The 14,940-nt window shown below is 38.8% G+C and overlaps 1 protein-coding gene and 1 long non-coding RNA gene across 2 annotated transcripts in view; one reads left to right on the top strand and one right to left on the bottom strand.

Moving 5' to 3' along the window:
* The window catches only part of rap1b (RAP1B, member of RAS oncogene family), a 78,766-nt gene extending 65,562 nt beyond the window's left edge, over positions 1–13,204 (top strand). Inside the window, exons 6-8 of the mRNA XM_017716857.2 lie at positions 4,604–4,747; positions 9,207–9,322; positions 11,178–13,204. Coding sequence (XP_017572346.1) covers positions 4,604–4,747; positions 9,207–9,293 — 231 coding nt within the window. The 3' untranslated portion in view covers positions 9,294–9,322; positions 11,178–13,204. The remainder of the gene's footprint in view (positions 1–4,603; positions 4,748–9,206; positions 9,323–11,177) is intronic.
* LOC119263604 lies at positions 5,811–14,898 on the bottom strand. The gene is made up of 3 exons (XR_005130378.1): positions 14,757–14,898; positions 14,480–14,573; positions 5,811–6,008 (listed from the first exon to the last, which is right to left on the bottom strand). It is a non-coding gene; the product is annotated as an uncharacterized LOC119263604 (long non-coding RNA).
* Positions 14,899–14,940: the final 42 nt, after the last annotated feature.

The raw sequence follows: 14,940 nt of genomic DNA, 5'->3' as shown, positions 1-14,940 counted from the left end.
TGGTTTTTTTTTTTTGTCTGCTTACTTTCTTCATTAGCTTCTCTGGCTTCCCAGCAGCTGTTGGAAATGACATGCAAATGTGACCATGAAAACCTCACACCTCAAAATCCCTACATGAGGCATAAATACAATACATGTGGTTTGTTTCTTTGTTGCCAAGACAACACAGTTGCTTGGAATTTTCCTAGCAGCTTGGGGGGCTCAACACAAATGATAAGAAAATACACTAGCAACCAAGACCTACAGTACCATACAAAAGTCAGAGACCACCCTTAAGTTTTTAATTGCCAGTCAAAACAGAAAGTAAGTACAAGTTATTAAATTTTTTGGGAGATATCTCTAAAGAGATTCTAGATAAGATAAGATAAGAAAGGAGAAAGTGAAAGGAATGTAAGGGGGAAAGACAGGGGTTTCGAAACTGGAGTTCAAAAAATTATTAAAAGATGTAGAGAAAGTGGGACTCCTAACAACCATGTAAGACCTGCTAGTCCAGGGGTCTCAACCTTTTCCACTCCAAGGCTCATCTGTATAATTGCAAAGCATTTATAATTGCAAAACTAAAATCATCTTTTTAAAAATAAAAGCCTTTATTTTTCTTTTCTTAAGTCTTGACACAAAAAAAAAAAACCTTGAAATTTAGGGTCTCAAAATATTGGCCATTCTTGTTTGTCAGTAGGTTTGCAAAATTTGTAGGTTTGTTAAACATAAAATGCTAAACACATAGTTGTAGTGATGCTAAAAAGGGGGCAAAAGGAAAAAAAGAAATGTATAAGGTAGATGTGGATTGTAATTTGAACCTTCAGTTCATCGTGTTTTCACTAAGAGTAATTGTTTGGTCTCAGGATGTCTCGCTCTAGTTTTGAGGGATTTTGTGATTCATTTGAAATAAACCACACTCCATTCACCAGGCTTTTGGATTAGTGTTGTCACAATCTACAATAATGATAAATTTTATATTAATATATGTTCTTACATTGTTTCTTTGTCATTAGTTAATCAGTTTGACAAACCAGTTCTGCTGTCTGCTGCAGACCCAAATATGGGTGGAGTATTCACACGTCAAAACAGAGTGAACTAAAGATAATGGTGTGACAAGTCTACACCAAACAAAATGCCCTGAGAAACTTCTCCATCTCTGGCCAGCTATCTGCATCGCGTCCCCTGTGGCTGCATCATCCCAGACTGATGACATTTAATTAGTCCACTATTATGACGCATTTATTTTACGTCTCTACTAGTATTTTTATTACGAAACATTTCAATCTTAGATTTTTTATTTAATTTAAATTGTTTTAAGACCTACAGTGATGTTACCAGCCCGAATTACTGCCTTCCATTGAGTACAGGCCCACGGACCACTAGAGGGTATTCAGGGCCCACTGGTAGTCTGCAGCACATAAGTTGAGAAACCCTGTGCTAGACCACCAAAACTGTCACCATCAGATAAACAGCACTTGAAGCTTTTATTTTTGAGAGAGAGAGGGAGAAAAAAATCTCTCTTGCTTCAGATCGGAAAGAATCCACAGTTGTTCCTGTCCATCCTTCCACTGTGAGAAGACAACTCTGCACTATGAATCTGAGAAGATGTATCAATGTTAGGTAGCGCCTATATTGAGAAAAGATATTGGATAAAAAATATGTGCAAATAATAAAAAAAAAAACCCCCAAAAAAACTACTTAATAGTTTTGATGGGAAATTAAGTAAATAACGGTCTCTGACTTTGCCAGTGTTGAATAAAAGAAAATCAGTGAAACATTACAAAATACAGGACATGTTCGAGATCTCAACATTTAATAGAAAAAAATTGATACGCATGTTTAAAATGAAGCAGCAGAAGAGAAGAATTTCCTCGTTCACTGTTTAGAACACAGCCAGCAAGCTGTCAAAATGAATTCTTTCAGATTTATATCCGTTCAAGGGCTTATTCTTGTTTTTCAAAAACATCTTGACCTTGAAAAATCCTCAGCAGCCTTAAAGCCTTTTTGTACTCTTAAAAGTGGATTCTAGGGAGCTACGCTCAGTGTCACTGTAGCTCATAGATAAGATCTGTGGCTTTCTCTGCAGCTTGGCACACTTTCACCCTCATGCTGTCAGTCTGGATCAGTGTCAGTCACTGCCTTATTACCATACTCAAAGAATTAGCACTTGTCGATCAGTGAAGGCTTAGTACTAAAGGTATGTTCGCAAGTGTGATTATGGAACCTCTGCATTCATATATGCAGCCACAGAGTAAATGAGAAATAAAAACTCATGGGTTGCAAATTGGGAAGTGATCAAAGGGAAAGTGAATCTATGATGAATTTTCCATGTTAATAACTTCCCTTTAAAGGGGAATTCCACAAATTTTTTTTTTAGTACTGTCGGTGAATTTTTTTGAGATTTGGTATGTGTGTGTGTGTATGTATGTATGTATGTATGTATGTATGTATGTATGTATGTATGTATATATATATATATATATATATATATATATATATATATACTGCTCAAAAAAATAAAGGGAATACTCAAATAACACATCCTAGATCTGAATGAATGAAATATTCCCATTGAATACTTTGTTCTGTACAAAGTTGAACGTGCTGACAACAAAATCACACAAAAATCATCAATGGAAATCAAATTTATTAACCAATGGAGGCCTGGATTTGGAGTCACACACAAAATTAAAGTTGAAAAACACACGACAGGCTGATCCAACTTTGATGTGATGTCCTTAAAACAAGTCAAAATGAGGCAATGTATTATGTGTGACCTCCACGTGCCTGTATCACCTCCCTACAACGCCAGGTCTGTTGGTGGATGGAGCAAGACATGATGTCCCAGATGTGCTCAATCGGATTCAGGTCTGGGGAACGGGCGGGCCAGTCCATATCTTCAATGCCTTCATCTTGTAGGAACTGCTGACTCCAGCCACATGAGGTCTAGCATTGTCCTGCATTAGGAGGAACCCAAGGCCAACTGCACCAGCATATGGTCTCACAAGGGGTCTGAGGATCTCATCTCAGTACCTAATGGCAGTCAGGCTACCTCTGGCGAGCACATGGAGGGCTCTGCGGCCCTCCAAAGAAATGCCACCCCACACCATTACTGTCCCACTGCCAAACCGGTCATGCTGAAGGATGTTGCAGGCAGCAGATCGCTCTCCACGGCGTCTCCAGACTCTGTCACGCCTGTCACATGTGCTCAGTGTGAACCTGCTTTCATCTGTGAAGAGCACAGGGCGCCAGTGGCGAATTTGCGTCCTGCACGGTGTTGGGCTGTGAGCACAACCCCCATCTGTGGACGTCGGGCCCTCATACCATCCTCATGGAGTCGGTTTCTAACCGTTTGTGCAGACACATGCACATTTGTGGCCTGCTGGAGGTCATTTTGCAGGGCTCTGGCAATGCTCCTCTTGTTCCTCCCTGCTGCTGGGTTGTTGCCCTCCTACAGCCTCCTCCACGTCTCCTGGTGTACTGGCCTGTCTCCTGGTAGCGCCTCTAGCATCTGGACACTACACTGACACAGCAAACCTTCTTGCTGCAGCTCGCATTGATGTGCCATCCTGGATGAGCTGCACTACCTGAGCCACTTGTGTGGGTTGTAGAGTCCGTCTCATGCTACCACGAGTGTGAAAGCACCACCAACATTCAAAAGTGACCAAAACAACAGCCAGAAAGCATAGGTACTGAGCACTTGTCTGTGGTCCCCACCTGCAGAACCTTTATTGAGTGTGTCTTGCTAATTGCCAATAATTTCCACCTGTTGTCTATTCCATTTGCACAACAGCTGTGAAATTGATTGTCAATCAGTGTTGCTTCCTAAGTGGACAGTTTGATTTCACAGAAGTTTGATTTACTTGGAGTTATATTGTGTTGTTTAAGTGTTCCCTTTATTTTCTTTTGAGCAGTATATGTATATATGTGTGTGTGTGTGTGTGTGTGTGTGTGTGTGTGTGTGTGTGTGTGTGTGTATATGTATGTATATAAAATAATCAGTTTCCCCCCCTCAGGTACTACCTTACAACACCCTCTCTCTCTTAATTAAAACAAATAAAAAACAAATTAGGCCATAACCTCAAAACTGTTAAAAAATAATGTCCCCAGAATCAGGCAATGTTTTCATAAGTGTTTTATTTAATGACTTTCTGTAAGGGAACTTTTAGATGCATTAAACACTTCACATGTCTGGTTCCTGTCAACACCACTGTGAACAATTCTGAGCGTTTCACTTCAAATCACTCTGAATGACTTTGTTTACATCTTGAGCATTTAATTATGGTGAAATGGAAAAAATTTTTTGAACTCACCTTCACTCTCTAATACTTAGTATTTACTGAGTAATTCATAGTAATTTCCTCTATGATGAGCCTTAAAGCAAGCTTTCTTTCAGCTGATCTCTGTGCTGTGTCCATTGTACAAATGATACACCTGTCCTTTGGGATCTGTAGTGTGTGATTTGAATGACAAATTTTTATCTTTTCTGTCACACAGAAAAAGTTGACTGCATGCTACAGATTTCAGAGATAAAGATTAGGTTAAAACATATTTTGTTTAATAGAATTATAATGAGCTCAAAATTTAAAAAGTTAACCACCCCATGTTCCTTGCTGTCCTTCAGGTGCCGATGATCTTGGTGGGGAATAAATGTGATCTGGAGGATGAGAGGGTGGTGGGAAAGGAGCAGGGACAGAACTTGGCCCGCCAGTGGAACAACTGCGCCTTCCTGGAGTCCTCTGCAAAGTCCAAGATTAACGTAAATGAGGTGAGCCTAATGCATTTCTTTGAGTGCATTATGTCTCTATGGGTATTAGCATAACTGTACACTTCTGTATTGTACTGTTTCATATACCAGACTGTTAGTTCACCTGATAACTGTTGCTCTAGGTGTGGTCTGAGTGTACACTTAGTGCCGCACTGACACTGATGTTCTCTGTTCTGTCTCATTGAGGTTGTATCTCCTGTTGTAAGCTCTACTGCACTCTTCATTTCTATAGTGCAGACAAAGTACCTTTATCTTCATCAGCCACACCTATTTGTGGTGCTAGTTGCACTGTAATCTGATCTTGTGACACCCTATCCCTCTGACTCATGATCAGAAGCCATCTCCTGCTTACATTATCCAAAGTGTGATTACTTTGTATTCAAATCGCAGTAGAGTACCAATAGACTTAGATATAGGTTAAACAAGGCCTATAAATTTCACTGATGACAGAATTAATTCTTTTGTGTGTTAAATATTTGTGTTTGTTGCATACATACTTGGAAACATTATCTTTAAGTTTAAAATAGTCTTGTACACCTGTACGCTAGAAGCATCTGTGCTAAAGCATGCACTGTTGGAGTACCCTTCACTCATACAATGAATATTTGCCTTCCTCCATTAGGTTTGTTACAGTGTTATCGGACGATTACCTCACTGTTGACTTTTCCAAAATACAGATGAAAATGCATTTGTCTATTCATGTCTATGAAATACAGTTCCTTAAATCATTAGGTTATTTTAGACATGTCCCTATCCATCTCGATTCAATCTGAAACACTAGAGCATCCCTCTTCAGGAGGACTTCCATCTCATTGCTAGTTAAGTTAATATCACACACCAATGTGTTTGTTGTTAGTTAGTAATATCACACAACCGTGTGTTCATATTTTATCATTTTTGCTTTCATTTTAGCCATCTTCTTTTGGGTAATTATTTTAATAATTATTTATTTTTACTATTCATTCATGTAATTATTTTAATTATTTATTAAACCTTTAATAATTATTTATTAAAATGGTTGCTAGATTTAATTTATTTCTGCCCGTTTTTTTTTTTCCCCCATCTTGCTCCTTAAACTCAACTGTTTTGGTGTTTTGATGGCACATTTGATTTTGAAAGTTGGATATGATGACAGATATGTTCCAAGAAAATGTCTTTAAGTACCATGATGTATATTTTGTACATCATCCACACCTACGTTAATGAGATGACACGGTTTGCAGTAGCGTCGCTGCATACCTTCAGTCTTCTGCCCAAAGTGCTGCGGACAGAAAACATGGTTATTGTCAGCCAGTGCCATCACTTGATGTGGCCTTGGTCACATAGTCCCACGTCAGGCAGTCAGCTGCCATGCACAGACACAGAGGAAGCTCTGTGTATGAGGGCTTTGGCTCAGCTGTTGCTGAGTCTGAGGCACAGTGCTGTCTTGTGTTCAGTCAGCAAGAAGCTCTGCTTCAGTCTGAGCAGTCAGACAGCATTGGCAGCCTTCATTTTCAGTGGTAGATGCTATCAAGTCCCAGTGCTGGCCTGGAGTCAGTGGCACTCTTCATAGTGTCTTATTACTGGGAAGAAGGAAATGATCTCAGCCTTTGAGTGAAGTCTGGCATCTACACAGTGGAGTTAATTTATCCCTGTCAAAATAGCATCCCTGTGTCATCATTAAAACCCCAGCGTCTGCCTCTCACTTTCCCTAATCGAAATCCACACACCCATTCAATAAAGCTACAGTGGGCAGCACGCAGCTCAATCAGTTAAGAGCGGCTTTAGCTTAGTGAGGTCTTCTGAGTGCCTTGCTGTCTTAAGAATGCATCACTGTCAGTCACAATCTGCTGCTTGAAGACTTTCAGATGTTCTGCCTTATTTTTATAGAGTAAAAAAGTTCTTACTGTTGTTCTAATAAGGATTTTGTGTCAAACTGGCAAAGGGGTGTCCAGTTCCTGGTCCAAGAGGACTAGTTTTCAGCACAGTTTGGCAATTTCTCTGCTTAAACATGCAAACTCAACCTTGATAACTAACTGCAGAGGCCAGGTGAGTTTGAGCAGGGCTCAGGACACAGGCCTTCCAGGAATAGAAGTGGACCTTCTGTCTGTCCACAGTCAAATGAAAACAGTTCCTAGTGCTTCCCCCTGGTGGTGTGCTCTCATTATGTGAAGTGATCTGTTGAGCTTTCAGAAATTGGAACAATATAAGGTAAATTGTAGAGCTTTTAGCAGAGCAGGCAGGTCAGATTATTGAGATATTAGTTTGCGTTAACAGTGTAACGGCATGCAACATGTCCGTGACAAGTCAGTGAGTAGAATATTGCACAAAGTTTGCTTCAGGAGTAATGAAGCTTGATAGAAATAGAGACATTGCATGGAAAAGACTACTCATGTTAAAGAACAACATTTAGACTATAGCTTTATATGGCCAGTGATTGTTTTAATCCTGTCTTTTTCTGTCCATGCTGCTTGCCTGTGATTGGCTACATTAACTGTGTTTACATGAACACAATAGCCTGGCTAAGCTCTTGGTTTGTCTAAGAAACTGGGGCAAATCAAGACGTTTACATGAGTCGTTTAAAAGACGAGGCTATTTGTAGACCTGTTTACATGCATTCCAGCGTGGTCTCACTTTTACCCCTTCATGATGCACCTAGTTTATCCATATGAGTTTCTTGCCACATAACATGATCAGCGTTTTTTCCCTTTCCATTTCCAAATATTGAATGGTGTTTATTTCTGACAAAATCTTGATGGACATCTCTTCCTCTCACAGAGTGCAAGCCCTTTTGCCTGTCGTTAGTCAAGTTTGTTTTGTTGTTGAAGTTTCCTCACACACATGGTACGAAAGCCTGGCCACCTCCTATTCATCTCATCAGACCAAAAACATGACTGAAATGCTAGAGGGTGCCCACAAGCAAGTCCTTTGAGTGGGGAGTGAATGAAGCTAAATGTCTAAAAATTAAAATTGGTTTTTTTGTTTTCAGTTTTGTTTATTATTTTGGAAAGCATGTATTTCATTTAAAAACTCTGGTGAAAATCTACCAGTATCTACCTTTTTCTACAACAAGCAGGTTTTGGGCTGTAGAATGCGAATATTACTGCTACTGAGTGCTGGTTAACTGATCAGCTCATTGGTTAAAGGAAACAGTGTGATGTCATGAATGTACATAAAGCACTGTTACAAAGTCCATTAACACTTTGCTGAAGGGCAGCATTAAGAGTTCAAAGATGTAACAGCAGACTTTTTTGCTGTTGTTTGCAAGACAATTTAACCATTTATAAATTACGGTTTTGCACAAAAGCTCAGTAGACACCCATTCATTTTGGACTCTCTCGAGAGTACCCTCTAGCTCTGGTCGTACCAGAGAAAGCACTGCAAAATGTCGCAAAAACTCTGTGTGGTATGCAATCTAAGCAGATACATGTCCAGATCAATCTCCAGCTGTCTGGTCAATTTTTGCTTTCAATTGAGCTAAGCTTAGATGGACCAAGATTGTAGTCAGACTACAACAGGGTGCACAGCTCGGGTGCAGCACAGCTTTGTAGTTTCCCTGCTTAAACACCTCCACTAGACCTGGCAATTAACAGAGGAGTGTAATCAGCAGGTAAAACCCAAACTGCTGGATGACAGCCCTTCAGAACTGGGCTATGACAACTGATCTGTGCTGTTCACATGAGCATATCTTAGTTAACTTAGCAGTCTTTGTTAGAGGAACATCTACCAATAGGAGTGCCTGTAAATGCAGTTACTGATACAGTGCAAGCCTAATCTCTAACTTGGGACGGCTTCTGTGGTCAAAGAAGCATATCGATCCCAGAGTGCCAGACTTTGGCTGCCAGATAACAAATTTCATAATTTGCAGAGTTTTTAGTGAATTGCATCCCATCCAGACTATTTAGTGTGGGAAAGATTAGCAGTTTTTACAAATTCATTAATAATTGTGCTCAAGCATCATTAATGCTTAACTAAAGTGACTGTGTACCCAGTCCGCTCCACAGGGACTGGAACAAATGTGATTTGAAGCAGGCGTACTGCTGGCTGGATGATTTGTCTATTTTGTGTGTGTGTGTGTGTGTGTGTGTGTGTGTGTGTTTGTGTGTGTGTCTTGCCCCAAAGGCTCATCTCGCTGTCATCTGCAGAAATAAGTCATGCCATTCGGCCTGTCTGAGCACATTTCGGCTCCCCACAATAGCAAACGTATCTGATGGTGCACATTTCAGAGGCACTCGTTTAGGAGACATTGCCTTCTGTTGGTGATCTCAAGCAGGTTTTGCGGTTAAATTAGCCATTGTTGTACCACAGGTTTGAAGGATTTGAGGAGGGTTTGTTGTTTCAAGACGGTAAAAAAGGGCAATATTAAAAACTAAGTACTTTAAGCTATGACAATGACATTAGGCTCATCTTTTAGGTGGTATATTCTGCCCTGTTCTCCTTTGTTCATGGTGATATGTCCTGTGCTCTTTGCCTTTCATAGATCTTCTATGACCTGGTCCGGCAAATCAACAGGAAAACTCCAGTACCTGGGAAGGCACGCAAAAAGTCCAACTGCCAGCTGCTCTAATATACAGCTGTTCTGTCGCTCTGAGCCAGGTGAGAGCTGTTGGAGAGATTATACAGAGAATCTGTGTTATATTAAGCTTTGTAATTGAGTCATTTCTGAGGTTGAGTCCACAACATCTGATAAAATGTAATAGTAACAGAAATCAAAGTTATTCAGTGTTACATATATGAATTCAAAGTTCACCATTAACATATGGTATGCAACATTTTATTACAGATGATTGTATTCTTAGTTAAAAAAACACTCATTTAACATGTCCATATAGAGAACCTTTGCAGTTGTCTCAAATATTGTTAAATGAAGGTTGACATCAGACCTTTGCCATGCAGAGAAATATATAAAATACATTAACTGAGTTTTCTTAGAATGGATGTTTTTATAAAGTGCCCATGTCTTTGATTTTTCTACCTTGCTACACAACATATTCAACAATAAAAATAATTAGTCACATTAAATGCCCAGATGAAGAGCAAGTGCCCTTTTAGGGTGCTCAGTGCTGAGAAACTGGCACATTTAGTGTTTTTTCAGTGTTTTTGTTTTCTGCATATTTAATAGGGTGCATCACACAATATACTTTTTTTTGCAATGTTTATAGAAAAAGCATGCAATTTATTGTAAAAAGTAGAATTACAAGATTTAATCTTCTTCATAAGCAGCAATTAACAGTTATGTGAAATGTTCCACCATGTGACAGTCCCCTCACAACTTCAATATGATCGGGCTGGATTTCTTGTTATACAAAAAAAATCTGATGCTTACTATGTTTTTGTGAAAGAGCAATATGTAATTGAAATTCTGGAGTATAAGAAATACAATATCTCTCAAAAGTGAGTACACCTCTCATATGTTTGCAGATATTTTATTATATCTTTTCATGGGACAACACTATAGAAATGAAACTTGGATATAACAAAGTAGTCGATGTACATCTTTTATGGCAGTATAGATTTACTGTCCTCTAAAAATAACTCAACATACAACCATTAATGTCTAAATAGCTGGTGACACAAGTGAATACACCTCACAGTGAACATGTCCAAATTGTGTCGTTGTCCCTCCCTGTTGTCATGTGACTCGTTAAGAGTTACATGCTTCCAGGTGTGAATGGAGAGCAGGGCTGTTAGATTTGGTGTTTTGGGTACAGTTCTCTCATACTGGCCATTGGATATTCAATATGGCAACTCATGGCAAGGAACTCTCTGAGGATGTGAGAAATAGAATTGTTGCTCTCCACAAAAATGGCCTAGGCTATAAGAAGATTGCTAACACCCTGAAACTGAGCTATAGCATGGTGGTCATACAGTGGTTTTCCAGGACAGGGTCCACTCTCGCTAGGGTCAACCAAAGATGTCCACGTGTTCAGCGTCATATCGTATGTCATACGTCAGATGTCATCATGGAAGAGTGGAAGGGGATTCCAGCAGCAACCTGTGCACCTCTGGTGAATTCCATGCCCAAGAGGGTTAAGGCAGTGCTAGATAATAATGGTGGTCAGAGCACAATTTGGACATGTTCACTGTGAGGTGGACTCTCTTGTTGGCAGCTATTTACATTAATGGCTGTGTTGAGTTCTTTTCAGAGGACAGTGAATCTATAAACGGCTATACAAGCTGTACACTGACTACTTATAGTTATATCCAAGTTTAATTTCTATAGTGTCATCCCATGAAAATATACAATAAAATATTTGCTGAAATGTGAGGGGTGTACTCACTTTTGTGAGATACTGTATAGCATATGTATATCTGAGATATATATGATTTCATTGCTAGTGCAGTATCAGTTCTAATCATTGTCAGTTACTAGAATAAAACAGGACTTCTATGCTATCATAGTGAGTAGCTCTCATAAAGAACTCTCTTCTTCTTCTTCTCCTTTCTGCAGGTCTGATTAACTGCTGTGTCTTTCAGCAGTGCCAGCATTCCGACGTTACTAAAACCTAACATCGAATGGACTTTCCTGTGTGGTGATGCCCCTTTAACAAAACCAACCAACCAACCAACCAACCAACCAAGCAAACCAACCAACAGATTTCAAAGCTACAGTATCATGTTAGTTTTTTGCACATAGATAACCATGATCACTTTCCAAGTGTCGCAAGAAAGAGATTTTTACTTATAAATATATAAATATATATTCTAACTGTATGCAACTGAAATAGAAAAAGATAATGACATGGATAAATGAATAAAGCGCTAAAAGAATTTTAAAAGAACACAGCACCTACACAGTGTTATTGCTAACGGAGACAGCCACCGTTGGAAATGTAAGGAGCGAGTGTTGAACCTGACTGTGCACGTTGCCATGGCAATTACAATGATGCGATATTTATAAGCACCACTATTTTAGCCAGAGATGAAAGGAAGTCCAAAGAGCGCCTATATAGTCCATTTCATACAGCTAACTTCGCTCCTTGGTTTCTGTGCATTTCTTTTTGTTTTTTTTGTCTTTTGTAACTTTTCTTGCTTTTATTTTCTTCTTGATTTTCCTTCTCTTGCATTTTCTCTTTTTTTAACGTTACTAGATTTTTTTTTTTTTTTTTTTTTTTTTGTCTTCTGAGGTGGTATATCGCAAGAACTATTGATGAGTTTTATCTTTAGGAAAAACCTGTGGATACAGTGATGTACATGTAAAAAGTAAAAAAAAAAATATATAATGATTTCTGTCACTATCATGTTGTCCTTAGCCTCAAATGTTGCCTTCAAATATGTGTTTAGATCTTTTTTTTTCTTTTCTTTTTTCTTTGAGGAAAATCCAGCTTAACAAAAATTACCAAAAAAAAAAAGGAAAAAAGAAAATCCATCGCTCATGCCAGGTTATCTTGTTTACAGATATGTTTGTACAGTGGGTGGGGTTTCAAAAAGGGGGCACTGTTGGAAGGGACTTGGCAAACCCATGCTTTAGCAATGAGACTTTTGGAAGAGTGTGATGTCGTAAGCCCCAAACCTCACCTCTGTGACATCACCTCTCATTGGCTGAGCTTAAAGTAGACAGTCCAATCCCACATCACAGAATCCCCCTATATTTTAAAGAATTGGGGTTTTTATTACAAAACAAATGGAACAAATGTCATCAGTCCAATTACTGTAGATTTCCACTGTATGTAACTCCGCCCTTTGCCTGCTAATGCATCTGGTAAACTGAGGATATGAAAACCATATTGGATCCATTCAGTAAAGAAAAAAATCTTGCCTGTTAGTGACTGTTTCACCTTTGTAATACTTGGTTTGACCTGTTTTCTGTCTGCGTTCCTGTGGGGTTAACTGTAGTGAATGTCAGGGGTGGGGAACTTGTGTGAATGAGCAGGGAGAAAAGGGAACAATGGGGGGGGGGTTGACCATACTGTACCAAGTGCAATCATATAATGCATTCATAAAGCATTCATAAGACCAGGATAAACTGCAGCCCAGTGTCTTTCCCACCATCAACATCCATGTTCTGTATTTCAGATTGAATATAATATACAGTTTGTGCATAATGAATGCTTTATGCATGTGTTCTGAGGTTCCACTCAGTATAAAATTTGACCGACACAACAACGATGGATACAGTGTCTTCTGCTGATCCTGTAGCCAAATGCCTTGTTGCAGTTTTGTTCATAACAAAAAAAAAAACCATACAAACAGTAAAACAAAACATCTCATTGATGTTAACCTTGGCCTGAGAGAGATAGAACCACAGTATTTGAAATGCAGCATCTGCTTAATAGTGGGGTGGGGGGGGGATGGGTGGCCAAATGTAAACTTAAAAGCCTTAATTAAAGTGGTGCAATTTTGTATAACCAAGCATCTGTAGTTCAATAAATTGGATTGCCATGCAAGGGCTTGCAAGAAGCCAGTTTTGCCACTTGGATGTTTGTGTATTGTTTCAGAGTTCTTCTGTCAATAAAAATCAGTTTAACATTTTCTCTATACATTTGTTTTAAGATTATGGCTAAAGGGGAATTGCGCTGATTAAAAAAAATACTGCATAATGAAATCATTAAGAATTAAACAGACATTCAACATGCTTTGATGTAAAATGCACCATTCTAAACAAACTTAGTCAATTTTTTAACCATGGTGGTGATGGGAACCAGACATCTGAATTGTTAACTTCAAAGAAAGCTATTACATGAAACACCTCACTTTGAGATGCTTTAGGGTTCATGCTACAAAAGTTAGGCTTCCCTGACCACCTCTGAAAGTGGTTTGAGTGATTGGTTCACAATGTGTCTCAGAATTGTACATCGCTCACATCTATACCTGGCTCCCAAGTTGTATCTCCCAAGACAATGTGTTGGATCTTGGATCTACCAGGACGCATGTTAACGGCAGGTGTGAACAGTACCTCAAGACACTTTTAGGTTCACTACTTCTTTTGGATAGCAAATAAAATTCATATATTTGCATTGTAGACATTGGGACTCCTGGTTCCTATCGAGTCCCTTAATTTCTCTACAGTATGCAAACATTATGAAAAATCTATGGAATTCCCCTTTATATAAGTGTAAGATCTAGGGTCATTGAGCTTGACCATTTATTCATATAAGTCATGAATATGCTGTATGTTGATAATATGGTGATAATGATATGTATGTGTGTGTATATATATATATATGTGTATATATATATATATATATATATATATATATATATATATATATATATATATAATTACACACACAAATTCTTGCTATAATATTATTGACTCGTAGGGCAACAGAATTTGCATTTATTATAGAGTTGCACTGATGCTGCAAATTTTTTTTAATGAAAAATTAGGAATGCCACAACTTATTATATAAGAGTGTTATTCAGATATAGCGCTCCTCAAGAAAATTGCACTCACTGTCCACTTCATTAGGTACATCTACCTTCTATCTACACTGATTTTATCTGGTCCGCTTACCAGAAAGGAACACTTTGTAGTTCTACATTACAGGATAATTACAGGATAATCCATCTGTTTCTCTCTCATTTATTATCCCCCTTTCACTTCATTCTTCAATGGTCAGGACCTTCACAGGACCCCCACAGAGTAGATATTATTTGGGTGGTTCATCATTCTCAGCACTGCAGTGATACTGATGTGGTGGTACCGTGTTAGTGCATGTTGTGCTTGTACGAGTGGATCAGACACAGCAGTGCTGCTAGAGTTTTTAAACACTGTGTCCATTCACTGTCCCCTCAATTAAACACGCCTACCTTGTAGATGCAGAGACGATAACTCATCTGTTACTGCACAGTTTGTGTTGGTCCTCTAGTCCTTCATCAGTGGTCAGTTTCTGGTCACAGGACACTTGCAGAGAAATAGATGGACTACAATCAGTATTTAAAGGGTTTGTTCCAAAATGCATTACAGACCACTTTCATAAACTTTCTTCTTTTTCATGATGTACATTGTTGGGAGTGGATTTTACACATGATCAAATGTCACATGAAACATGATGACAAATCAATATTTTATTATAGTTGATACCACCTTCATTTGAGAAATAATGGTTTTCCATCATGCATCAGCTGTGATTGTGGATAGAAGGTAGATGTAAGGTGTCTAATGAAGTGCTCATCGAGTTCATGAAGGCCGTAAGAACTAGAAGAAGCTCCAGTCCAGAAGATGGCAGAGTAGCTAGAGATGAATACACGCAAACTGTGGAAGAAAAGTC

Source organism: Pygocentrus nattereri, chromosome 1 (assembly GCF_015220715.1).
Source record: "Pygocentrus nattereri isolate fPygNat1 chromosome 1, fPygNat1.pri, whole genome shotgun sequence".
Lineage (NCBI taxonomy): Eukaryota > Metazoa > Chordata > Actinopteri > Characiformes > Serrasalmidae > Pygocentrus > Pygocentrus nattereri.
Note: the sequence above shows the minus strand (reverse complement) of the source record. Positions and strands in the feature narration are given on the sequence as shown.